The sequence below is a fragment of the Scylla paramamosain genome, chromosome 13 (genome assembly GCF_035594125.1).
Source record: "Scylla paramamosain isolate STU-SP2022 chromosome 13, ASM3559412v1, whole genome shotgun sequence".
In the NCBI taxonomy this organism is placed as follows: Eukaryota; Metazoa; Arthropoda; class Malacostraca; order Decapoda; family Portunidae; genus Scylla; species Scylla paramamosain.
In genome coordinates this window covers 9,322,044-9,346,688 of record NC_087163.1, presented here as the reverse complement: position 1 = coordinate 9,346,688, position 24,645 = coordinate 9,322,044, and the positions used below count along the sequence as shown (strand labels likewise).

The following is a 24,645-nucleotide window of genomic DNA, read 5'->3' as shown; positions in this document are numbered from 1 at the left end:
GCTTCCTTGGTTAGATCATGCCCAGGTAATTGAGATAAATAATTGTTTCCAAGAGGGTTAAAATAACCCATAAATGTATGCAACTATAGATCATTGCCTAATCAGCAGTTATGTAAACAAGAATGATGTTGCATAAATATGGCAAATAAAATACTTGACTATAAAAAAATATAGTGAAATGTAATAATTAGTAAATTTCATTGCATTCGGAATAAAACTAAAGAATTACGATTTCTAATATTATTGTATTTACCATTACACATAAATAGTTACCATTATCAGCATAGTTCTTAGAGATTTACAATTGTGATCACTAGAAAAAATATTCAGCGGCTAAAATCAAAAGTAAACAAACAAGAGGGCGCGGGAAGGAGGCTCCGCACTTTAAGACACATTAACACCAATCTAATCGGACAACCTACCTGTTACCAGCACCTCCGGGGCACTAGAAGTTGTGGCACCACAGCTTGCACGGCCTCATCAAAGCCTAACAAGAACAAGGCTCCGCACTGAAACGTAAAACGTGGACTCAGGAAATCAGGTACACTTGTATTTATTGGAAATGGGTCAGACTCGTCTCTTACCAAACTAATGAAGGAGTTCACTCCAACAGCATTACTCATTCTAATTCTTTCATTATATATATATATATATATATATATATATATATATATATATATATATATATATATATATATATATATATATATATATATATATATATATATATATATATATATATATATATATATATATATATATTTGGTATTTCTTGATAAGAAGTCCGCCCCCAATTTCCCCCCCAATTACCCCCTAACCCCTCAAACAAGCTTGGAGGCCTGTGGGGAATCAGGTTTTTTGGGGGAATGAAAATAAGTGAAATAAGGGCATTAAAAAAATCTAAGAAAATTTATTTTAATATTTTGAATTTCCCTAACCTATCCTCCCCCCACTAGGGCGTTAACCTAACCTAGCTGGTGGAGCTGCACCCTCCTGGACCCCATTGCTAAGATGTTAACCTAACTTAGTATAACCTAATCTAATCTAACCTAACCTAATTTAACCTAGCCTAGCATAACCTAACCTAATCAGGGACCTCAAAAATTATACCGTTATGCCTTATCAGTATGGTGTGAAGATTCTCAGGGTAATGGAGGTGGGTACACTTTGGCAGCTTAATAAACACATGGAACCTCTTCCTTACATCTGTATCGTATCTTAACCATTGCTGTTGCTAAATATCTCACATAATGATTTTTTTTCCTGCTGAACACTGGCACTTTGCTTCACCAGTGAGCTTCTGTCTGAATGCCCAACAGGTCTCCAAGACGGTCAGGAATACGAGTAGGGTGTTGCACCAATTGCTCTAGGTCATGGAGGATAGCAAAGTTGTAGGCTAGTTCACCAGGATGGTCAGTGAAGGGAGAGGAAAGCCAAAGCTGGTGGTGAACATTGAAGTCTCCAAGAATGGAGATCTCTGCAAAAGGGAAGAGGGTCAGAATGTGCTCCACTTTGGAAGTTAAGTAGTCAAAGAATTTCTTATAGTCAGAGGAGTTAGGAGAGAGGTATACAGCACAGATAAATTTAGTATGAGAATGACTCTGTAGTCGTAGCCAGATGGTGGAAAACTCGGAAGATTCAAGAGCGTGGGCACGAGAGCAGGTTAAGTCATTGCGCACATAAACGCAGCATCCAGCTTTGGATCGAAAATGAGGATAGAGAAAGTAGGAGGGAACAGAAAAGGGGCTACTGTCAGTTGCCTCAGACACCTGAGTTTCAGTGAGGAAAAGAAGATGAGGTTTAGAAGAGGAGAGGTGGTGTTCTACAGATTGAAAATTAGATCTTAGACCGCGAATGTTGCAGAAGTTAATGAAGAAAAAGTACATTGTACATTGCAATTAAAAACTATAGCCAGCATGTAACAAAATATAAATGATATGAGAGAGAGAGAGAGAGAGAGAGAGAGAGAGAGAGAGAGAGAGAGAGAGAGAGAGAGAGAGAGAGAGAGAAGTACTATCCAGGATCATACTGTCAATCAGTATCTCACTTCATAAAATTTATAACAACATGTGGTGTTCACACACACACACACACACACGGGTCAGTTCAGGGCACAATGAAGCCTAATAGTGGTAGGCTATCATTCACCAACCAGAGTAGAGAAAATGTGGCAATGCCGTGGTAGGGAAATCCCAGGTTTGACTCCACCCAGTCCTTGGTTTTAGAGTGGTGGGACTATAGTGCTTCTTCTTGTGGTAGCTGTGAGTTACAAGTTGATAAGATGAAAAGCTTTTGATTCCACCCTATCTAAAATAGTGGTATGAGTGGAATCCCACTATACATGTGAAACATACTCCATACATAGACCAATAAGTCTCCTGTACAGAGTTTGCAGCTGGGAAGGGGGTGAGAAAAACTAATGAAGATGACTCACTACATAGAATCTGTTTTAGCTGGTGATGAGATGTGAAGTTTCCAGTTTAGATCATAAGTAAAGAACAAACCAAGGATGTTCATCATAGAAGTGGGGGACATTTGAGTGTCATTGAAGAAGAGAGTATTGTTATCTTGAAGTTTATTTTGAGTTGATAGATGGAGAAATTGAGTTTTTGAGGCATTGAACATTACAGTTTGTTCTGCCCCAATCAAAAATTTTAGAGAAACCTGAAGTCAGGCATTCTATGGCTTCCCTGTGTGAGTTGTTTATTCCCTGAAGAGTTTGAACATCTATGAAAAGACGTGGGAAAGTGCAGGATGGCATTATCAGCATAGGTGTGGATAGGACAAGAAGTTTGATTTAGAAGATCATTGATGAATTATTGAAAGAGAGTGGGTAACAGGACAGAACCCTGAGGAATGCCACTGTCAATAGACTTAGGAGAAGAACAGTGACCATCTACCACAGCAGCAATAGAATGGTCAGAAAGGAAATGAGATGAAGTTACAGAGAGAAGGATAGAAGCTGTAGGATGGCAGTTTGGAAATCATTGCTTTGTGCCAGACTCTCAAAAGCTTTTGGCATGTCTAAGGCAACAGCAAAGGTTTCATCAAAATCCCTAAAAGAGGATGACCAAGATTTGGTAAGGAAAGCCAGATCATTAGTAGAGTGCCCTCGACGGAACCCATACTGGTGATCAGGTAGGTTTGTGATAGGTTGTGAAGTGATAGATGTTTAAGAATCTTTCTGTTGAGGATAGGTTCAAGAACTTTAGAGAGGCAGGAAAGCTAAGGCAGTAGCATGGCAGTTTGAGTTATTAAAGTGGTCACCCTTTTAAGGAAAAGGCTGAATTTACCATGTTAAATTGGGTAAAGGCAACTGTGGCTTCCTGGGATTGCTTGTCAAAAGTATTTCTACATTCTTTGTTTTGTTTCCAAGTATTCTTAAGTGCTCTACGTTGTGACTTACATTTGGAGTTGAAGCTGTTTTGCCAAGTTGAGATATGTAGATTAATGAGAGGGTAAACAATGTTCTTTTTATTGAGAAAACATTTTGTCAACAGAAAGATCTTGGATCTCAAACTCCCAGTCAATATCTTTGAGATGTTTGTTAATCTGTTTATATTTTCCCTGGTTCCATGCTTTTTTAACATCATCATCTTCATGAGATTGAACAGGAGAATGAAAACTATACTGGAAAGACATGGGGCATTGGCCACAGCCAGGGAAGGGATTCTTTTCTGGCAACCCTTCCTCTTCCTTTGATGTGATGCTTAGGGAGGAACTTAGAGAGTCCCCCATTTATTCCCATCTCCTTTTGATGAGATTGTGAATGGAGTCATCAAGGCTGCAAAGGAGAATGCTGTATTGTCAGTCCAACATCAGGCAATGAGGGCATTAACCAAGCCTGGTCCTCATATGGGCATGCCCCATGGTTGAATGGGGGTCTCAGCCTTCGACATCAGGTTACTCTAGACCTGCCTTCACTCCACGGATCCAGGGTTTTATAGCCCTCTATTTGTGGTGCCTGAGGCCACAGGGGGTTTTCACCCAATTTTGGTCTTCTCATGTGTCAACCAATATGTCCACTCCACCCATTTCAAGATGGAAACAGTAAGAACACTGATGGCAGCCTTGTGACACAGTGACTGGGTGGCCTCCTTAAATTTAAAGGATGCATACCTGCATGTCCCAGTTCATCAGGACTGCAGGAATTTTTTATGTTTCTCCTGGCATGGAGAGGCATTCCAATTCTAAGCTCTGCTTCGGACTTATAGTGACTTGACAGGTTTTCACCTGTCTTGGTGGAATTTTATCATCAGGCCTTCCATCTGTTGAGATGCTACAATGATTGGCTAGTTCTGGCAGGATTGGAATGGGAAGCAAAGGAGGCAATACAGGAACTACTTTTCCTTCATCAGAGGTTAGGAACTGTACCCAACCTGGGAGAGTGCACTCTCTCTCTGACTCAGACAGTGATCTTGGAGATGGCCATTCACTCTCAATCCTTGAAGGTCTTCCCGACTTGTTCACATGAGGACAATCTGCAAACCCAGCTCAACTTGCTCCTCAGCTCCAGTTGTCCTCCAGCAAAAAAGTGGTTAACCTTGCTGGAGCATACATCTTTTCTGTCACCTCATTCAAGGAGCAAGGCGTTATTTGAGAAATCTGCAACTGTGATTGAACCGGTCATGGATAAGGGAGTTGTACCTCCCGGACTTCCCAGTCATGAAGAGATTCCCCAGGACATTATCTGGCTGCAGTCACAGGATAATCTCATGGTGGGTCAACTGCTCAAGCTGGCAGTCCCAGATCATTTCCTGTTCACAGATGTGTCTAGGAAAGGTTGGGTTGCATCCCTCCTGCAGGTTTCAGCAAGTGGAGATTGGGGAGAAATGGAAGCCAGGTTTCACATCATTCTTCCAGAGCTCAGGGCCATTTGTGTGGGTCTTCAGAGCTTCAAGAGGTCATTGGAGCACAGCAACTTAGTGCTTTCTTGGACAATTTTACAGCCAAAGAAGGGGGGCACTCATTCTGTCTCTTTACTACTGATCCAATTCTTTTACACGGTCTCCTGCCTTTATCTTGATGATTGTTACAAGTGTCCCGACTCTTGCAACAACATAGATTATCACAAATTAGTATACACCTTTAGAACTCACTTATGTAAGCAGGTAGAGGATGAAATATTCTTCAGCTGACAGCACTTCATCTTCATAAGTGAGGTCCATGGTGTCACCAGCACCAGACAGCAGTCATAACTTACCAGGTGATTTACCAGCTTGTAAGTGTTTGCTGAATAGCAACATACAATGTTGCAGGGGTTACGAGGAGTTTGGTCTGGTAAAGTGATGAATCCGGTCCTAAGGGCTATATATTATAGGTATGAAACTCGTAAGGGTGCCGTGTAAATTTGTTGTATTATCTCAAATGTACATTTTTTTTTTTTTTTATGTAGGAAGGATACTGGCCAAGGGCAACAAAAATTTAATAAAAAAAAATGCCCACCGAAATCCCAGTCCCACAAAGGGGTCAAAGCAGTGGTCAAAAATTGGTGGATAAGTGTCTTGAAACCTCCCTCTTGAAGGAAGTCAAGTCATAGGAAGGTGAAAATACAGAAGCAGGCAGAGAGTTCCAGAGTTTACCAGAGAAAAGGATGAATGATTGACAATACTGGTTAACTCTTGCGTTAGAGAGGTGGACAGAATAGGGGTGAGAGAAAGAAGAAAGTCTTGTGCAGCGACGCCGCGGAAGAAGGGGAGGCATGCAGTTAGCAAGATCAAAAGAGCAGTTAGCATGAAAATAGTGGTAGAAGACAGCTAGATATGCAACATTGCGGCAGTGAGAGAGAGGCTGAAGACCTCTCTGAAGGAGTTGATGAGACGAAAAGCTTTTGATTCCACCCTGTCTAGAAGAGCAGTATGAGTGGAACCCCCCCCCAAACATGTGAAGCATACTCCATACATGGACGGATAAGGCCCTTGTACAGAGTTAGCAGCTGGGGGGGTGAGAAAAACTGGCGGAGACGTCTCAGAACACCTAACTTCATAGAAGCTGTTTTAGCTAGAGATGAGATGTGAAGTTTCCAGTTCAGATTATAAGTAAAGGACAGACCGAGGATGTTCAGTGTAGAAGAGGGGGACAGCTGAGTGTCATTGAAGAAGAGGGGATAGTTGTCTGGAAGGTTGTGTCGAGTTGATAGATGGAGGAATTGAGTTTTTGAGGCATTGAACAATATCAAGTTTGCTCTGCCCCAATCAGAAATTTTAGAAAGATCAGAAGTCAGGCGTTCTGTGGCTTCCCTGCGTGATATGTTTACCTCCTGAAGGGTTGGACGTCTATGAAAAGACGTGGAAAAATGCAGGGTGGTATCATCAGCGTAGGAGTGGATAGGACAAGAAGTTTGGTTTAGAAGATCATTAATGAATAATAAGAAGAGAGTGGGTGACAGGACAGAACCCTGAGGAACACCACTGTTAATAGATTTAGGAGAAGAACAGTGACCGTCTACCACAGCAGCAATAGAATGGTCAGAAAGGAAACTTGAGATGAAGTTACAGAGAGAAGGATAGAAACCGTAAGAGGGTAGTTTGGAAATCAAAGCTTTGTGCCAGACTCTATCAAAGGCTTTTGATATGTCCAAGGCAACAGCAAAAGTTTCACCAAAATCTCTAAAAGAGGATGACCAAGACTCTGTAAGGAAAGCCAGAAGATCACCGGTAGAGCGGCCTTGACGGAACCCATACTGGCGATCAGATAGAAGGTTGTGAAGTGATAGATGTTTAAGAATCTTCCTGTTGAGGATGGATTCAAGAACTTTAGATAAGCAGGAAATTAAAGCAATAGGACGGTAGTTTGAGGGGTTAGAGCGGTCATCCTTTTTAGGAACAGGTTGAATGTAGGCAAACTTCCAGCAAGAAGGAAAGGTAGATGTTGACAGACAGAGCTGAAAGAGTTTGTCTAGGCAAGGTGCAAGCACGGAGGCACAGTTTCGGAGAACAATAGGAGGGACCCCATCAGGTCCATAAGCCTTCCGAGGGTTTAGGCCAGCGAGGGCATGGAAAACATCATTGCGAAGAATTTTAATAGGTGGCATGAGGTAGTCAGAGGGTGGAGGAGAGGGAGGAACAAGCCCAGAATCGTCCAAGGTAGATTTTTTAGCAAAGGTTTGAGCAAAGAGTTCAGCTTTAGAAATAGATGTGATAGCAGTGGTGCGATCTGGTTGAAGTAGAGGAGGGAAAGAAGAAGAAGCAAAGTTATTGGAGATATTTTTGGCTAGATGCCAGAAATCACGAGGGGAGTTAGATCTTGAAAGGTTTTGACATTTTCTGTTAATGAAGGAGTTTTTGGCTAGTTGGAGAACAGACTTGGCATGGTTCCGGGCAGAAATATAAAGTGCATGAGATTCTGGTGATGGAAGGCTTAAGTACCTTTTGTGGGCCACCTCTCTATCATGTATAGCACGAGAACAAGCTGTGTTAAACCAAGGTTTAGAAGGTTTAGGACGAAAAAAAGAGTGAGGAATTTACGCCTCCATGCCAGACACTATCACCTCTGTTATGCGCTCAGCACACAAAGACGGGTCTCTGACACGGAAGCAGTAGTCATTCCAAGGAAAATCAGCAAAATACCTCCTCAGGTCCCCCCAACTAGCAGAGGCAAAACGCCAGAGGCACCTTCGCTTAGGGGGATCCTGAGGAGGGATTGGAGTGATAGGACAAGATAAAGATATGAGATTGTGATCGGAGGAGCCCAACGGAGAAGAAAGGGTGACAGCATAAGCAGAAGAATTAGAGGTCAGGAAAAGGTCAAGAATGTTGGGCGTATCTCCAAGACGGTCAGGAATACGAGTAGGGTGTTGCACCAATTGCTCTAGGTCATGGAGGATAGCAAAGTTGTAGGCTATTTCACCAGGATGGTCAGTGAAGGGAGAGGAAAGCCAAAGCTGGTGGTGAACATTGAAGTCTCCAAGAATGGAGATCTCTGCAAAAGGGAAGAGGGTCAGAATGTGCTCCACTTTGGAAGTTAAGTAGTCAAAGAATTTCTTATAGTCAGAGGAGTTAGGAGAGAGGTATACAGCACAGATAAATTTAGTATGAGAATGACTCTGTAGTCGTAGCCAGATGGTGGAAAACTCGGAAGATTCAAGAGCGTGGGCACGAGAGCAGGTTAAGTCATTGCGCACATAAACGCAGCATCCAGCTTTGGATCGAAAATGAGGATAGAGAAAGTAGGAGGGAACAGAAAAGGGGCTACTGTCAGTTGCCTCAGACACCTGAGTTTCAGTGAGGAAAAGAAGATGAGGTTTAGAAGAGGAGAGGTGGTGTTCTACAGATTGAAAATTAGATCTTAGACCGCGAATGTTGCAGAAGTTAATGAAGAAAAAGTTGAGGGGGGTGTCAAGAAACTTAGGGTTGTCGACAGAAAGGCAGTCCGACCTGGGGACATTTATGGTCCCCTCCCCAGATGGGGACTCTGAGGCTGGTGTAGGAGTCGCCATGATTTTGAAATTTTTGAGTGAAGGGTGTGTGTGTTATTAGGCGCTTGTAGTTTTGTGTGGAGGGAGAGAGTTGTCTTTAGAGGGCAGGCTGTGACTGCCCCCTTGTGTTGTGAGACACAAAGGGAAACGTTCAGTGAGGTCACAGCTGGGTTTAATGATAAGTTCACAGCACCCCCTGAACAGTGCTTTAGACCTCACTGGGAGTAATTATCGTTTCGGCAGGTGTCTACTGCCTCCTCCTTTAAAGTGTAAAGTCCTCCTGTATAAGTGCATATGTGCTCATTTTGATATATTTTAAAAAAATATGGAATTTTTTGTTATTTTCTGGTTCTGTGGACCAATTAATTATCCTCCATAGGTTCTTCAGTTGACATAATGCACATTTGCCATAATGAACACTACACTGCAACAAATCATGTTCATTGTTGCGTACCCTACTGTATATTACAATGTTACACACACACACACACTGGATATTTATTCAATACATGTTCACCTATTAAGAGGAGAGAAGAGAGATCTTTACACAATTCAGTATACTAAATAAAATTCACAAAAAATATCTGCAATTGTGAGACCATTATATGATCCACATTAATAGTTATCTTCTGGCAATATAGCAATATACTTGTTATATGGAAAAGGGAGGGATATATTCTAGCCTAGCCCATTTTATACCTGATGGTATAAATTGACCTTGCCTAACTTGTACCATGAGTATAAAACAAACTAGCCTATAGTTTGGGCAGGGGGTATACTGTGGGTTGTTACACTGAACTGTGCTTAACTTGGTGCTTAAACTATAGCATGGTTTGGGAACTTAAGCATGAAACTAAGCATAACTTGTGCCAAGCACAATCCCATTGTTTAAGAATCTTGTGAATATGGCACCAGATCTTTGGAATGCAACTCCTTTAGAAGAAAAACAAACAAAACAAGCAGAAAAAAAATAGTATCCTCCACTCACCTAATTCCTACATCTGGCTGCTCAGTGTGGTCTGCAGCCAAAAGTGGCACTAGGTGAAAGGCATATGGCAAATTTGAACCTGCAGTGGAGTAACATAACAGAATTTGGACTTGCAGGAATTCTTGTTCGTATTTCTGTATGTTCATAACTGATGTTCTTAAGTCGGGGAACATTTGTGTGTATCTGTGATGGTGGTGTTCCAGATATTGCAAGGCAGCATCAGGGAATGTTTTATCATTACCTTGGTGGGGTTGTTGACTGGCTTGAGGACTTTCCACATGGTTTCTTGATAGCTAGTTTCTCTCTCTCTCTCTCCTCTCTCTCTCTCTCTCCTCTCTCTCTCTCTCTCTCTCTCTCTCTCTCCTCTCTCTCTCTCTCTCTCTCTCTCTCTCTCCCTCTCTCTCTCTCCTCCTCTCTCTCTCTCACTCTCTCTCTCTCTCTCCTCTCTCTCTCTCTCTCTCTCTCTCTCTCTCTCTCTCCCTCTCTCTCTCCTCTCTCTCTCTCTCTGATTTCTTTTAGACTTAGGAGAATAGAGTATAGAACTGAAAGTTTAAATATTGTTGTTTTTCTTTCAGGATCTGCTTGTGCAACCATGAGGGGAAAGTTAGATGTAACTAACATATCACTTGAAGATTTTTTTTATGGGGGTCTCAGCATTTGAAGAAGAGCTTACCTACATCTCTCCTTCTGTTTTGCATGGCCCATGTGCACGAAAAAGATCAAGATTGAAGAACAGTGTAAAGGATTCCTCACATCCTCAATCTAAGTCTTCCAACATTACAAGAACTTTAACTTCTGAAAGAAAAGAATTTAGAACTCAGGGTATCAAGAGAAAAAATAATGAACAGGCTAAAGAAGTACAACATAAAAAATTACTGGTCTGTTTAGAGAGAATGGAAATGTTGCCTAAGCAGAAACAAGTAGAAACGTCTAGAACATTGCTGGACATAAGTAATGGCAAACTGAATCTTCGAGGAACTAAAAGAAAAAAATTCTCTTGTATATACTGCATATAATAGTGGAGAGAATGATGTTGGCAGTGAAGTTAGATCAAACTCTGCTGAACAATGTAGAACTAGTACTACAGAAAGAGGAAGAGGCAGAGGAAGAGGGAGAGGGAGAGGAAGAGGAAGAGGGAAGAGGAGGAGAGGGAAGAGCAAGAACAAATGAGAGTATGTCCTCTGAGATATTAGGAGTTTTTCGTCTTCCAGAATCAAGTCTCATCAGAAAGTCACCACGGCAAAAAAGGAACAGTAGTTTGTTAGATTTTGAACATAATTCTGACACTGATGCTGGTGTAAGATATGGAGATTTTTTGTAAAGAGACTCAAGCTTTGGAGTCTGTCCACTCTTCAAAGTCTGTGTCATCAAGTAAAAAAAACAAAGAGAAGCAGTGATTATAAAGAACAAGAATCTGTTATCAAAAGATATGGAAGCAACATGATAAGACCACAGGGATATTCACTGAAGACACATGAATCCACTGAAAATTTGTCAGCTAATGGATTTGTGAAAACTGAAAAAAAGACGTCAGGAGCACATTAAAAGTATTCATGGTTTAATCTCTACTGAACCCTTAAAAGAGGATCAGTCAGTTGAAAAACACAAGCAAAGTAAAAATAATAATGTGGAAAGTAGAGAGGGGAAAAAAACAAGAGGTAGACCAAGGAAGAGTCCTAAACCTTTAGAAAAGAAGATGGATGCAGCTGGTATAGACAGACAAAGCACTGTTTATGGTGTCAGAGTCAGGAATGGAAAAAAGCCAAGGGGTAGACCAAGAAAAAATCTAGAACCTGCCAAAAATATTACTGAGATTACTGTTAGTAATGAGGAAGTTAAAATTGACAGAAAGAAAACTAAAAATATAGAATCCAATGAAAACATCAATGAGATTTCCATTAATATGCAGCAACTGAGAAGATCAACCCGTGAACGCAAAACATACTTTGTGTATGGAGAAGACTCTCTTTATGAGTTTGATGAAGATAATAATTCATTTACTTTCCCTGCTGTGAAGAGAAACCAGAAAAAGGCAAAGGCTCAGAGGAGCACTGTCAATACTTTTAAATCTGAGAAAAGTATGCAAAAACAAGACTCAAAAAAACAAAGTCATATTGAAAACCAAAGATTTGATGAAAAATTGAAGGAAACAGTTATTGTAAGACTTGAACGCCTTGAAGAGAAGAAAACCTCATCCATGGAAGGAAATCAAAAAGGGGCAGAGAAACAAGTTACTAACAGTGAAAGAGACATCACACAAAACATAAAAAATATAAGCAAGAAAATTGGCAAGAAAGGAACACCTGTTGAGATCATTGGAAATAAGAAAAAGACTCAATCAGAAGCTGTTCAGAATGCTGAAGGTATGTAACATAATAAGTGTACCACTTATAGCCTTTTTGGTTGAAGGAAATAGAAATGGAGTAAATATTGGTATGTAAACCACTCAAATTATGTTCAAGAGAATAATGGGTGTGAACCATGGAATGGCTGGGCAGGTGAAGCATAATATGTAATATTTGTAAAAGGCAGGTTATAGATAAGAAATGATTAAAAGTATTTATGTAATTTTGATGGGGTAAATTGAAAGGGGAGAGATTGCTTGCAAGATGAGGCATGTGACTTTAGAGAGACTGGAGAAAGTGAAGGCCAAACATGTAGTACTAGATAAAAAGCTTTATGCCTTTGTTACTTTTTTTTTTTTTTTATGGTTAAGATACTTTCTTGAACAGTAAAGGTTAAATTTTCATTGAAAGATTATTTTTGAGATTAGTTCTGATTATGATAATGTTTCTGCATATGCATATTGACACTTGTATTGTGACCAGATCTAAGAGTGTGTATAAAAGTGTTGCAAATGTGCTGGATGCAAAAGGAAAGTCTCAGTGAAGTGTGAGGACAGAGTAGATGACAGGAAGGAGGCAAAAATGATGAGATGATTAGAGAATTAAAGGAGGAAATGCAGGGACAGGAACAAATGAAGATATATTTGTTTGTTCTATTATATTTTTTGTTGACTTATCTTTTAATGTGAGGAACACTGGCCGAGGCAGAGAGAGAGAGAGAGAGAGAGAGAGAGAGAGAGAGAGAGAGAGAGAGAGAGAGAGAGAGAGAGAGAGAGAGAGAGAGAGAGAGAGAGAGAGAGAGAGAGAGAGAGAGAGAGAGAGAGAGAGAGAGAGAGAGAGAGAGAGAGAGAGAGAGAGAGAGAGAGAGAGAGAGAGAGAGAGAGAGAGAGAGAGAGAGAGAGAGAGAGAGAGAGAGAGAGAGAGAGAGAGAGAGAGAGAGAGAGAGAGAGAGAGAGAGAGAGAGAGAGAGAGAGAGAGAGAGAGAGAGAGAGAGAGAGAGAGAGAGAGAGAGAGAGAGAGAGAGAGAGAGAGAGAGAGAGAGAGAGAGAGAGAGAGAGAGAGAGAGAGAGAGAGAGAGAGAGAGAGAGAGAGAGAGAGAGAGAGAGAGAGAGAGAGAGAGAGAGAGAGAGAGAGAGAGAGAGAGAGAGAGAGAGAGAGAGAGAGAGAGAGAGAGAGAGAGAGAGAGAGAGAGAGAGAGAGAGAGAGAGAGAGAGAGAGAGAGAGAGAGAGAGAGAGAGAGAGAGAGAGAGAGAGAGAGAGAGAGAGAGAGAGAGAGAGAGAGAGAGAGAGAGAGAGAGAGAGAGAGAGAGAGAGAGAGAGAGAGAGAGAGAGAGAGAGAGAGAGAGAGAGAGAGAGAGAGAGAGAGAGAGAGAGAGAGAGAGAGAGAGAGAGAGAGAGAGAGAGAGAGAGAGAGAGAGAGAGAGAGAGAGAGAGAGAGAGAGAGAGAGAGAGAGAGAGAGAGAGAGAGAGAGAGAGAGAGAGAGAGAGAGAGAGAGAGAGAGAGAGAGAGAGAGAGAGAGAGAGAGAGAGAGAGAGAGAGAGAGAGAGAGAGAGAGAGAGAGAGAGAGAGAGAGAGAGAGAGAGAGAGAGAGAGAGAGAGAGACTCTCACTGGATTGGCAGTCTTGAAAGAAAAGACTGGTGTGTCTATCTCATGGGGACAGTTAAGGAACAGACATCAGATATGTATAGGTAAGTAGAAAAATATATGATTAATGAGAATTTTGAAGGCCTTTCTGATACATTTATAAAGGAATAACTGTTTTGCAGATTTAAAGATAACAGCCAAAAAAGGAACTCTTAAGTATCTTCAACAAAGGGAGAAGTATATAGAATGCTTAGCAAAGGAGGCTCAGAAGGATGATGACTTTTCTTCTGATAATGCCTTTTTCACAATGAAGAAATACAAGGTGAGGTATAGGATTAAGGCTTAAAATGTTATATACCTCATTTTGTGAATGATGTATAAAAACAGTAGTGTTTTATATTAAATTTTCCAGGAATCTGTACTGTGTAAGTTTAGTGGAATATTAAAAAAAGATGTTGATAATCTGACTAAATATTTGTTGATTTTTTTTTTCTGTAGGAGGGACACTGGCCAAGGGCAACAAAAATCCAATAAAAAAAAAAAAAATGCCCACTGAAATGCCAGTCCCTTAAGAGGGTCCAAAGCGGTAGTCAAAAATGGAAGGATAAGTGTCTTGAAAGCTCCCTCTTGAAGGAATTCAAGTCATAGGAAGGTGGAAATACAGAAGCAGGCAAGGAGTTCCAGAGTTTACCAGAGAAAGGGATGAATGATTGAGAATACTGGTTAACTCTTGCATTAGAGAGGTGGACAGAATAGGGGTGAGAGAAAGAAGAAAGTCTTGTGCAGCAAGGCCACAAGAAGAGGGGAGGCATGCAGTCAGCAAGAGCAAAAGAGCAGTTAGCATGAAAATAATGGTAGAAGACAGCTAGAGATGCAACATTGCAGTGATGAGAGAGAGGCTGAAGACAGTCAGTTAGAGAAGAGGAGTTGATGAGATGGAAAGCTTTTGATTCCACCCTGTCTAGAAGGGTAGTATGAGTGGAACCCCCCAGACATGTGAAGCATACTCCATACATGGACGGATAAGGCCCTTGTACAGAGTCAGCAGCTGGGGGGTGAAAAAAATGCTATAATATACTACTTCAGTGATTAAAACTAGTTTTTATTCATACTGGTGCCTATAATGTATAACAGTATTAATTTCACACCTACTGAGTTGTAGATTATGTAGTAATATTTCTATATTTTATAGATAGTAAAACTATTTATAACTCAGTAAAATGCTTTTCAAAAGACCATTTTCACATATGCTAGCTTCTTTTGTACTTTAAGTTAAAACAGTGATTCCTCTTCCAGTTCACTAATCTTTTGCCACCATCACATGAGGATACCCTAAATATTATGACTCCCAAAAGAGAGAAAAATGAAAACAGACCAGATGCTGTTATCACACCTCGAACTGCTTTATTGGGTCAACTGCAACCCTTCACACCCAACACTCAGCCCTACTCTCCATTCCCAACCTTGGATAAAGACACAAGAAAGTAAGAAAAGATATAGTTTAATAATGTGTAGAGGCTTATAAGTTTTATTTTTGCAGACTAAATCTATTAATGAAAACTTTATTTCTGATGAAACATACAAAATGTTAACTAAGCTTTTTAAAGCAAAAAAAAAAAAAAAAAGTTAGTGATATAATAAATACTATCAGTTTGTGATTATTAGGTTTCATTGACTAATATCATTATTGTTATTGTTTAATATGATTTTGTTAGATTTTTTTCTACAGTTTATTAGTTTAGTGTAGTCAAAGTTAAGTTATAAGTTAGCAATTCAGTAGTTGTTGAAGGTAAGTTTTTGGTAAGCTTTGCATGCCTTTGGATAGGTAATAAGTAAACAAATATTAATTAGTTTGTTATGTATGAAACATAACAAATACCAAACCACAGCTTAATATGTATTGGTATTATTTATTTTTATTTATATTATTTATTTATTTATTTATTTATTTATTTATTTATTTATTTATTTATTTAATATTTTTTTGCTTAAACATTATTCCTGTATTTGTAAGAAACACAGGAGAGTTTTAATGTCATCAGTGAATCAAATACCCTAGTACTTAATCTGTTATTGTTTTCAGAGATGCCTTGAAACAGGTGTATCAGGTCATGAAGGGCAAAAAACACCAGCCTATCCGAAAGCCACTACAAAACACTGTTGGCAGAAACAGATCCTGCCATCTCTTCACTCCACTTGAGGTGAGTTATCTCTATACCATAAACTATTTGATGTTAGTTCCAAATGTTATTTCCTCTTCAGTTCTGCATGATGGTAAAGGGAGGGCTGATGAAAGATGGAAGAAGTTAACAGAGAATGTTCAAGAGAATAAGAAATTGTTCTGGAAAAAGGTGAAAAGAATTAGGAAAGGACCATCTGGCAGTGAGGAACAGGTGAAAGCAGAGGATGGCAGAATGTTGGTTAGGCAGGATGATGTGGAAAGGAGGTGGGAAAAGTATTTTGAGAAACTGCTGAATGTGGAGGAGACAGAGCCTGAGACTGGGGCATTTTGGGAGAGATGCTAGAGTTAATGTACTAAGGGAGTTAAGTGAGGCAAGTATATTGAAGGAGGAGGTGCAGGCAGCAGTAAGGGAGATGAAAAGTGGAAAAGCACCTGGATGTGCATTGCAGTGTTTGAGGGCAGGTGGGGTCATTGTCAATGAATGGTTAATTTGACTGTTAAATGTATGTTTTGTGACTTGCATAGTACTGTTAGAGTGGGCAAGTTCATGTGTAGTTCCACACATGGAGATGGGAATGAATGTTCAGTCTGTTGAGTGTGGTAGGTAAGGTATTGATAAAGAGAATCAGAGAAGGTATAGATAGAGTTATTTGGGATGTACATACAAGGAGGCTTCAGGAGAGGGTAGGGCTGTGTAGATCAGGTGTTTGCTGTAACATAGATTTGTGAAAAGTATTTAGCAAAAGGGAAAGAAGTATTCCGGGCTTGTATAGATTTAGAGAAGGCATATGACAGAATTAATAGAGAAAGAATAAGGGATGTTTTGAAATTGTATGGTGTAGGTGGTAGGTTGTTAAAAGGGATGAAAAGTTTTCATAAGAAAAGTTGATCATGTGTGAGGGTAGGAAAAAGCACATATGAATGATTTCTGGTCAAGATGGGGTTACATCAGGGATGTCTAATGTCACCATGGCTGTTTAACAGTCTATATGGATGGTGTGGTGAGAGAAGTTAATGCTAGAATGTTTGGTAGAGGATTGGGTCTAGTAACAGCAGAGGGTGAAGAATGGAGTGTGAATCAATTGCTATTTGCAGATGACACAATGTTGGTAGTAGATACAGAGAAGTTAACTAGGCTGATAGAGGAGTTTGGATGGGTGTGTATAAGGAAACAGAAGATTAATGTAGGAAAGAGTAAGGTAATGAGGTGCACCAGGGAGGCAGATGGTAGGGTGAATGTAAAGCTGAATAGGGAGGAGCTGGAGGAGGTAGACTGTTCTTGAATATCTTGGATCTGCAGTAGCAGTGGATGGAAGAGTAGAGACAGAGGTTAGAGCTCAGATGAAGAAAGCAGGAGGAGTGTTGGGAGGTATGAATTGATTGTTTGTTGAGTAGAACACTTGGAATGAATGTAAAGAGAATATTGTATGAAGGGATAATAGTGCCTACTGCATTGTATGGTACTGGGACTTGAAGTATGGGAATAGCAGACAAGAAGGGATTAAATATAATGGAGATGAGATGTGTAAGGAGTATGTGTGGAATAACTTGGACTGACAGAATCAGAAATGAGGAAGTGAGATGGAGAAAGGGTGTTACGAGAGACTTGGCAGGATGGGCAGAGCATTGTGTGGTGAGATGGTATGTGTATGTTGAGAGAACAGAGTATGATAGGCTGGTGAATAAGATAGTAAGATCAAGTGTGAGAGGTGTGAACTTTTGAGGTTGGCTGCATAAGGGATGAATATATAGCATAAAGAAGGCCTTGAAAGGAGAAGGACTAATTCTGGAGCATAGAATGATTATGCATGACAGAAGCAAATGGAGAGCAGTTACAAGTGCATGAAAATATGAAAATTGACATGGCTCTGCAACCTCCACGGGAGATGCCACACATTGATAGTCTCATACAAATGTGGGCTTATCAGGTGCAGTAGAAGAGAATACTAGCTATGAAGGAGCCTTGTTCTAGAGCAAAGCTGCATGACTGATCCCTGTAAAGTGAGGGCAGGAGCACTTTCTCTTCTCTGTCTGGGGACAAGGAGCTAAAATAAAAGAGTAGTGTGAATGAGAGTGAATGTGAAAGTTGTATACCTTGTCTTGGTTATCCCCCTTTTTTGGGGAGACTGTCTTGGTATATGTATGTATGTATGTAGTTACATGTTGCTCTAGTCTGTGATGTTACTCCACTGAATGAAGGAATATGCAAAATGAAATATGGATTTGTTGCTGGTAGCCTTGAACTGATATGCTGCAAGATTACAAGGTTTCATTGATTCAAGTCACAAATGGAAATTTACAATGAAAGCAACTGTAAACATTTTAAAAAATGGTACAGGTAATAATGAAACTGTAGATGTTATTAACATATGTATGAAAATATGAAGATAGGAATTTGCTGTAAATGTGGTTTTACACCAAGACCTTCCATTTTTTTTGTTATTGTTTATTTCCTTGTGGAGGTACACACTGCAGGTGACACCACACCTTTACACCTTTGCAAATTAATTACCGCATAGAATTTTTTTGCCCAGAATTACAGTTCAGTTTCTTCATGCTTTATAAAAGGAAAACATTATAACTTGAATGAATATTTATTTGTCCTCATTGAAATCAATGACACCTTAATGAGAGCTTGGCAAGGTTAGGTTCTCATAGTAAGGTCTAAACTATAACAAAGTACTTATGCTGCTTTCAGGATTCCTTCTTCTGAAATAGTTTTGATCATACCTCCAAAAGTACTCACTGGGTTTAAGATTTGGAGAGTTAGTTTGCCAATAAAGGATTTGCTTTTTTTTTTTTTTTTTTTTTTTTTTTTTTTTTAAGTTAGTGCATAGACCCTTCTTTCAAAGTTGTTCAGAATTGTTAATGAATCTGGGTATTTGATATTCATAATGTAGTATGAGGCCTGAGAGCAAGTTGAATGCAATTAAATGCTTTCTTACTAGACATTACACCAATCTCATGTAGCTCCTAATTTATAGTAAACCCACATTATACTAAATCCTGTTATACCGGATTTATTGGACATGTATGGCTTATAGACCATCCATCTGATTTATTGGATAAAGGTCAGTAAATGAGGTGGAATGTCTGGCCAGCAGCGGTAGCAGTGAGGGAGTGAGTGAGGGTGGGAGGGAGGGAGAATGTAAGTAGTGGTGGTGGTGAGCACACACTGCACCCACCAGGATTGCACTTTCTGCCATAATTATGGCATTTCTGTTATAATTTGGTGTTTGTCTGCCATCTGCCATACATTGTCTAGCATATGCCATTTTTTTTTATGAAATCTGGTTACTGTATTTTCATACCTATGAAAAAAAAAATATACAGGGGTCCTCGGTTTACAACAACGTCCTTGACCTATGGCAATTCAGAGTTACAGCACCACACAGCACTATATGAGGCAATACAAGGAAGACGGCTTTGTTTACATTCAGCATTTGTACACTGGCAAATGTAAACAAAGCTCTCTCTCTCTCTCTCTCTCTCTCTCTCTCTCTCTCTCTCTCTCTCTCTCTCTCTCTCTCTCTCTCTCTCTCTCTCTCTCTCCCCCTCCCTTGCTTTTATTCATCCCATCTGCCCCCCTCTTTCTTTCTTTCTTTCTTTCTTTCTTTCTTTCTTTCTTTCTTTCTTTCTTTCTTTCTTTCTTTCTTTCTTTCTCTCTCTCTCTCTCTCTCTCTCTCTCTCTCTCTCTCTCTCTCTCTCTCTCTCTCTCTCTCTCTCTCTCTCTCTCTCTCTCTCTCTCTCTCTCTCTCTCTCTTTTTATTTATACAAAGCTACATCATATGTGTTTATAGAGTTGCTGTACATATACTTTACATATTTAATACAACAAATTAGGCTAAAGAAGTCACTGTTAATACCTTCTATCTGAAACCCTCTGCCTGTCTGTGGCAACCACACATTCACTGCAGTCTTGAACTGCTGCCTGGTCCAGCCCTCAACACTGGGCTGCACGGTAACAAACGCACTCCACCAGCCGATGTATGTGTTCAGAAACTGTCTTTGCTGGTGCCACGTTCTGCACCTGGGCTGGAGCAGCTCCCCAGGGGCGTGTGTGACAGCTTTGGTGGGGACTTCAGCATGTCGGGCAGGCTGCCAGAAAGCCTGTAGGTGTGGCACCCGTTGCTGTTGCACCTGGAACAGGACGGTGAGGCCCGCCATGTTTCGCTGGTGCTGGAGGGGGTGCAGTGCAGGCTGAAGGCCGAGCTCACTGTTACTGATGAGCCTCGCCGTTCGGTCCTGCACCTCTCTCTCTCTGTCTGTGTGTGTGTGTGTGTGTGTGAGAGAGAGAGAGAGAGAGAGAGAGAGAGAGAGAGAGAGAGAGAGAGAGAGAGAGAGAGAGAGAGAGAGAGAGAGAGAGAGAGAGAGAGAGAGAGAGAGAGAGAGAGAGAGAGAGAGAGAGAGAGAGAGAGAGAGAGAGAGAGAGAGAGAGAGAGAGAGAGAGAGAGAGAGAGAGAGAGAGAGAGAGAGAGAGAGAGAGAGAGAGAGGTTGTGGCACTCCTGAGCACTAACTGCCACATTTATCAGATTTTCACCTTTATTTTCAGTGGCTTCCCCCAAATTAGTTCAATATGATGAGGGTTTACTGTACTTGTACTCACTAAGTAGGATGTATTTCTTATGTCTATCATTCATTACCATTTTCATGTATCATTTCTGACTCACTGTTTTCTCTTTATATCCTTGTGATTTGCGATTTGCGATTTGGGGGGAATACAAAAGCTGGGTGAAATATGAAGAGGTGGGAATTTACATCCTTATTACTCCTCCTCTTCCTCCCTGAGGCCTCTCTCTCTCTCTCTCTCTCTCTCTCTCTCTCTCTCTCTCTCTCTCTCTCTCTCTCTCTCTCTCTCTCTCTCTCTCTCTCTCTCTCTCTCTCTCTCTCTCTCTCTCTCTCTCTCTCTCTCTCTCTCTCTCTCTCTCTCTCTCTCCAGTCCTTTTTTTTTTCTATAATAGGACAAGTAAAAGAATGAAGAAGTTCCACTGAGATGCCAGTTCCTAAAGAAAAAGAGAAAAAAAAGATAATCCAAAATTGGAGAATAAGTGTCTTGAAACCTTCCTCTTCAGTTCAAGTCATTGGAAGGAGGAAATACAGAAACAAGCAGGGAGTTCACTTTACCAGAAAGAGGGACAAATGATTGAGAATATTGGTTAATTATTGCATTAGAGAGGTGGACAGAATAAGGATGAGAGAAAATAAGTCTTGTGTAGTGATGTTGTGAGAGGAGGGAAAGCATGCAGTTAGCAAAATCAGAAGACCAGTTACTGTGAAAATAGTGGTAGAGGATAACAAGAGATGCAACATTGTAGTTAAAAGATAGAGACTGAAGGCAGTCAGTTAGAGGAGAGGAGTTGATAAGACAAAGTGCTTTTGATTCCATTCTCTCTAGAAGAGTAGTGGAAGTGAAACCCCCCATACTCCATATATGGGCAGATAAGGCCCCTGTACAGAGTTTGCCATTGTGGGGTGAGAAAACTGGTAGAGGCAACTCAGAATGCTTAATTTCATAGAAACTGTTTTAGCTAGAGATGAGATGTGAAATTTCCAGTTTAAATTATTAGTGTAGAAGGGGACAGTTGTGTCACTAAAGAAAATGGGATAATTATCTTGAAGGTTGTGTTGAGTTCATAGATTGAGAAATTAAGTTTTTGAGGCATTGAACAATATGAAGTTTACTCTACCTTGTAAAAAGATCAGAAGTCAGGCATTCTGTAGCTTCTCTGAATGACTTGTTTAATTCCTGAAGGATTGGAAGTCTGGGAAATGACAAGAAAAGCTTAGAGCTGTGTCATCAGGATAGTGAATAGAACAAACTGTGCGTATGGTTTAGATCGTTGATAAACATTAGAAAGCAAGTGACAGGAATGAACCTAAGGAACACTACTGTTTATAGACCATCACTATAGGAGATGGTCACTGTTTACAGTAAGCATCTACTACAGTAGTAACAGAACAGTTAGCAAAGAAACTTGCAATGAAGTTACAGAGAGAAAGATAGAAGTTGTAGGAGGGAAGTTTTGGACATCTATGCTTTGTGACAGACTCTTTCAAATGTCCAAGGCAAGATTGAAAGTTTCACTAAAATCCCTAAAAATATGATCAAGACTCAGCAAGGAAAGCCAGATCACTAGTAGAGCAGCCACAAAAGAACCTGTACTGGTGATCAGATATGAAATTGTAAGTGATATGTTTAAGAATCTTCCTGTTGAAGATATATTCAAGACTATTTATAGAGGCATGAAATTAAAGCAATAGGGCAGTAGTTAGAGGGATTAGAGTGGTCATCCTTTTAGGAATATTCCAATAGTTTCTAAAATGTTGCATACACTTTCAGTGGAATATATGCAATCTGAAAGTTAAGATAGAGAATATGATTTATTTTTAAGAAGTTGCTGACACTTTTTTTCTTTCAGCTCCCAGAATATCAAGAAAGTCCAAGTGGCAATGAATCTGAGACAAGCCGGGATGAATACTTCAGTGGTAGTGAAGAATTTTAGGTCTTGAAAGAATCTGTCAATATGAAGATAGGGTACAGGTAAACCTTAGTATATAAGTGCATTTTGTTACTCATAAAAATGTTGAAAATGCTAAAGTTATGATGTTTTCTCATGATAAGATGTAAGCTTGTTTTAAAACATAAGGATATGGAAAGAGGGGTACTTTATGTTTTATTCTTGCAATGAGACAATATTGTCTACTGCCCCATATTGGGAAAGATGACAAGTATTGACTTTGAGTAAAATTTATGGAAATTATTTTTTAAATATTTTTAAATATTTCTGCTGAGGAAAGCCAAAACTTGAGTCCCTGGAGCAGCAAGATATGTACACACACACACACACACACACACACACACACACACACACACTCGAGGGCAAAATTTCCTTTTTACGTGACTTACACACACACACACACACGCACACACACACACAGGAGGGCAGAATTTCCTTTTTAGGTGACTTACATCCTTACTCATTCTCTGCTGCGCCTAGCAGAGAATGGTTTCAGGAGACAAACCTAAATTGTCTCCACATGACTGGAATTAGAACCCAGGATCTCTTGATTGTGCTGACACTAAATGAGAATTTTGGCTTCTTTTTTTTTTGGCACTGACTGTAGTAACATTATATTATATTATATTTTAAAGGAAAATAAGTGAAATTATCTACCATTTACAGTGAAGATAATAAGAGTATTGTAATTAAATTTTCTCTCTCTTAACTATAAATTGTTTACTTTTTCATAATAATAATGTTATTGATAGGATATGAAACTGTTCCTTGTTTTTTTTTTTGGGGGGGGATGGCTGGTTTATCATATATATTTTTTATTTTATTCAATTTTTTTTTTTATTTGTGAATCTTTTTAGTATTACAGTTTTTGTACTGAGTGGACTTGTGCTCAGTGCTGTACCCTAGATTCAATAATGATGTTCTGCCTTCAACACCCCATCCTTCCTTCATTTGGTAATATTGTCTTACTCATCGGGAAATATACTAGTAAGATCTCTATACCTACATTGATAAATGGATTTTGCAGTTTTATTTTTTATTTTTATTTTGTGACAAATAGGGAACATGGGAAAGTATACTTCCAGTCAAGACACAGAGTACATGTTTCAATAATAATTGTTAAATTCATGCTGTTCTTCTCACAAAAAAAAAAATTTCACAATAAGTATATGAATTACCTAATTAGTAGAGCAGTTATGTTTTCAAAATGTTCATATCAAAATCCATGGTCTCACAATAGCAAGGATGAAGGCAACCCACTTGGCAATTCATGAGCAGTAGGGATGAGGGAGAGTCAACAGGATTAATACTTTCTGATCACTCCAGAGCTTTTGGTACAATAGCTACCATCATATACAGAGTCATACTATTCTTGAATGCTTTAGACTATATTGTACTGTATCTTTTTTTCTTTAAAGTGAAACCAAAGAAAGAAAAAAGATGAAAATTACTATCATGTTACATTCACTTAAATAAACTTTCAGCAATAATAGACAACTTTTTTCTAATTAGTATTATGAATTTTGGTTTACTTTATTGTTACACTGGAATCATTTTGACTGTATTAGAGAAGTTAGATTTTGTGAGTTGATTGTGTTGCTGAGGGATGGATCTCTCTCTTAGTTTTGCTGACTTGCCTGGTAAGAGGATAGATTATACCGTATCAGTAGTAGGCTGGGAAAACTTTCTAGATTTAGGATATTACATAAAAGTTGAACTGAAAGACAACAGTCTTAATGTGCCAGAGATGAGAGTGAGAAGGGAATACTGGTGTAAGGTAGTAAGCATTCTGGCAGATTGAAGACAGCCAGTTAGTTGAGAACTAGTTAGGATGCTAAGAAACACTGAGAAATAATTTGAGAAAGTTCTGTGTAGTCTTTCCTTCTCCATGACAACCCGATAACTTCTTTTGTCAACACAAGGGTGACAAAACACGTTAGCTCAGAGTATGCAGATTGTAATATCTTATTTGCATGCTTCTGGCATAAGATATGAAAAGTGTATTATGTATATAGTATTTTTCTTGTTTATGTGATACTTTAAGGACGCTGTGTTACAAATATATATTGTCTAATATAATCTGAGGCAAAAATATCTTGATTTATGATTGTTTATCTACAAAAGCATTTATAATATATTTAATTTGTAAATTGTGGTTAGCCTTTGGTTAGTGTTAACGAATGGAGCACCACAAACTAAATGGAAAAAATTTTCTTACATGTATACAATTTTAACTTTAGCTTTAATTTTAATTGCATTTCATATTTTGCTATGAAATGTACAGTAAAATCCCTCTCATCCGGCATTCGAGTATCCGGCAGCTTCAAGTATCCAGCACATTTTTCCCCGAGCCTTAAAATCAATAAAAAATCAATGTGTACTCATAAAATCGATTAAAATTCCTGCACGAGGCATACTTTGTCCCCTCGCCACCAGAGCGCACTGCCTCGCGCCACCCGCGGCCCACTGCACTGTGTTTACTCAGTGACTCAGTCCCACGTGTGCACTGTTTATCGCCTGATGCCTTCATCATGCCTAAAGTTGTAGAAAAGAGGAAGCGTGTTGTGTTTACACTTAAGCAGCTGATCAGATCAGCTGCTGATTAAGAT

General features: G+C 39.6%; 1 protein-coding gene across 2 annotated transcripts; it reads left to right on the top strand.

Moving 5' to 3' along the window:
• The first annotated feature begins 343 nt into the window (after positions 1 to 343).
• On the top strand, positions 344 to 24,128 carry LOC135106417 (uncharacterized). Of its 2 annotated transcripts, none has more exons than XM_064015416.1 (6): positions 344 to 541; positions 9,980 to 11,767; positions 13,518 to 13,657; positions 14,632 to 14,819; positions 15,419 to 15,536; positions 21,938 to 24,128. In XM_064015416.1, exons 2-6 carry the CDS (start codon positions 11,101 to 11,103, stop codon positions 22,019 to 22,021), a joined length of 1,197 nt encoding a protein of 398 aa, XP_063871486.1. In that variant the 5' UTR covers positions 344 to 541; positions 9,980 to 11,100; the 3' UTR covers positions 22,022 to 24,128. The 2 variants fall into 2 exon arrangements, with proteins under 2 accessions (XP_063871486.1, XP_063871487.1); XM_064015417.1 differs by lacking the exon at positions 21,938 to 24,128 and adding an exon at positions 19,435 to 19,652.
• Positions 24,129 to 24,645: the final 517 nt, after the last annotated feature.

Coding starts and splice junctions, on each gene's coding strand:
- LOC135106417 (XM_064015416.1), top strand. CDS start 11,101: ATGGATGCAGCTGGTATAGACAGACAAAGCACTGTTTATGGTGTCAGA. Junction 13,658..14,631: donor TCACAATGAAGAAATACAAG/GTGAGGTATAGG, acceptor TTCCTCTTCCAG/TTCACTAATCTTTTGCCACC. Junction 14,820..15,418: donor TTGGATAAAGACACAAGAAA/GTAAGAAAAGAT, acceptor TATTGTTTTCAG/AGATGCCTTGAAACAGGTGT.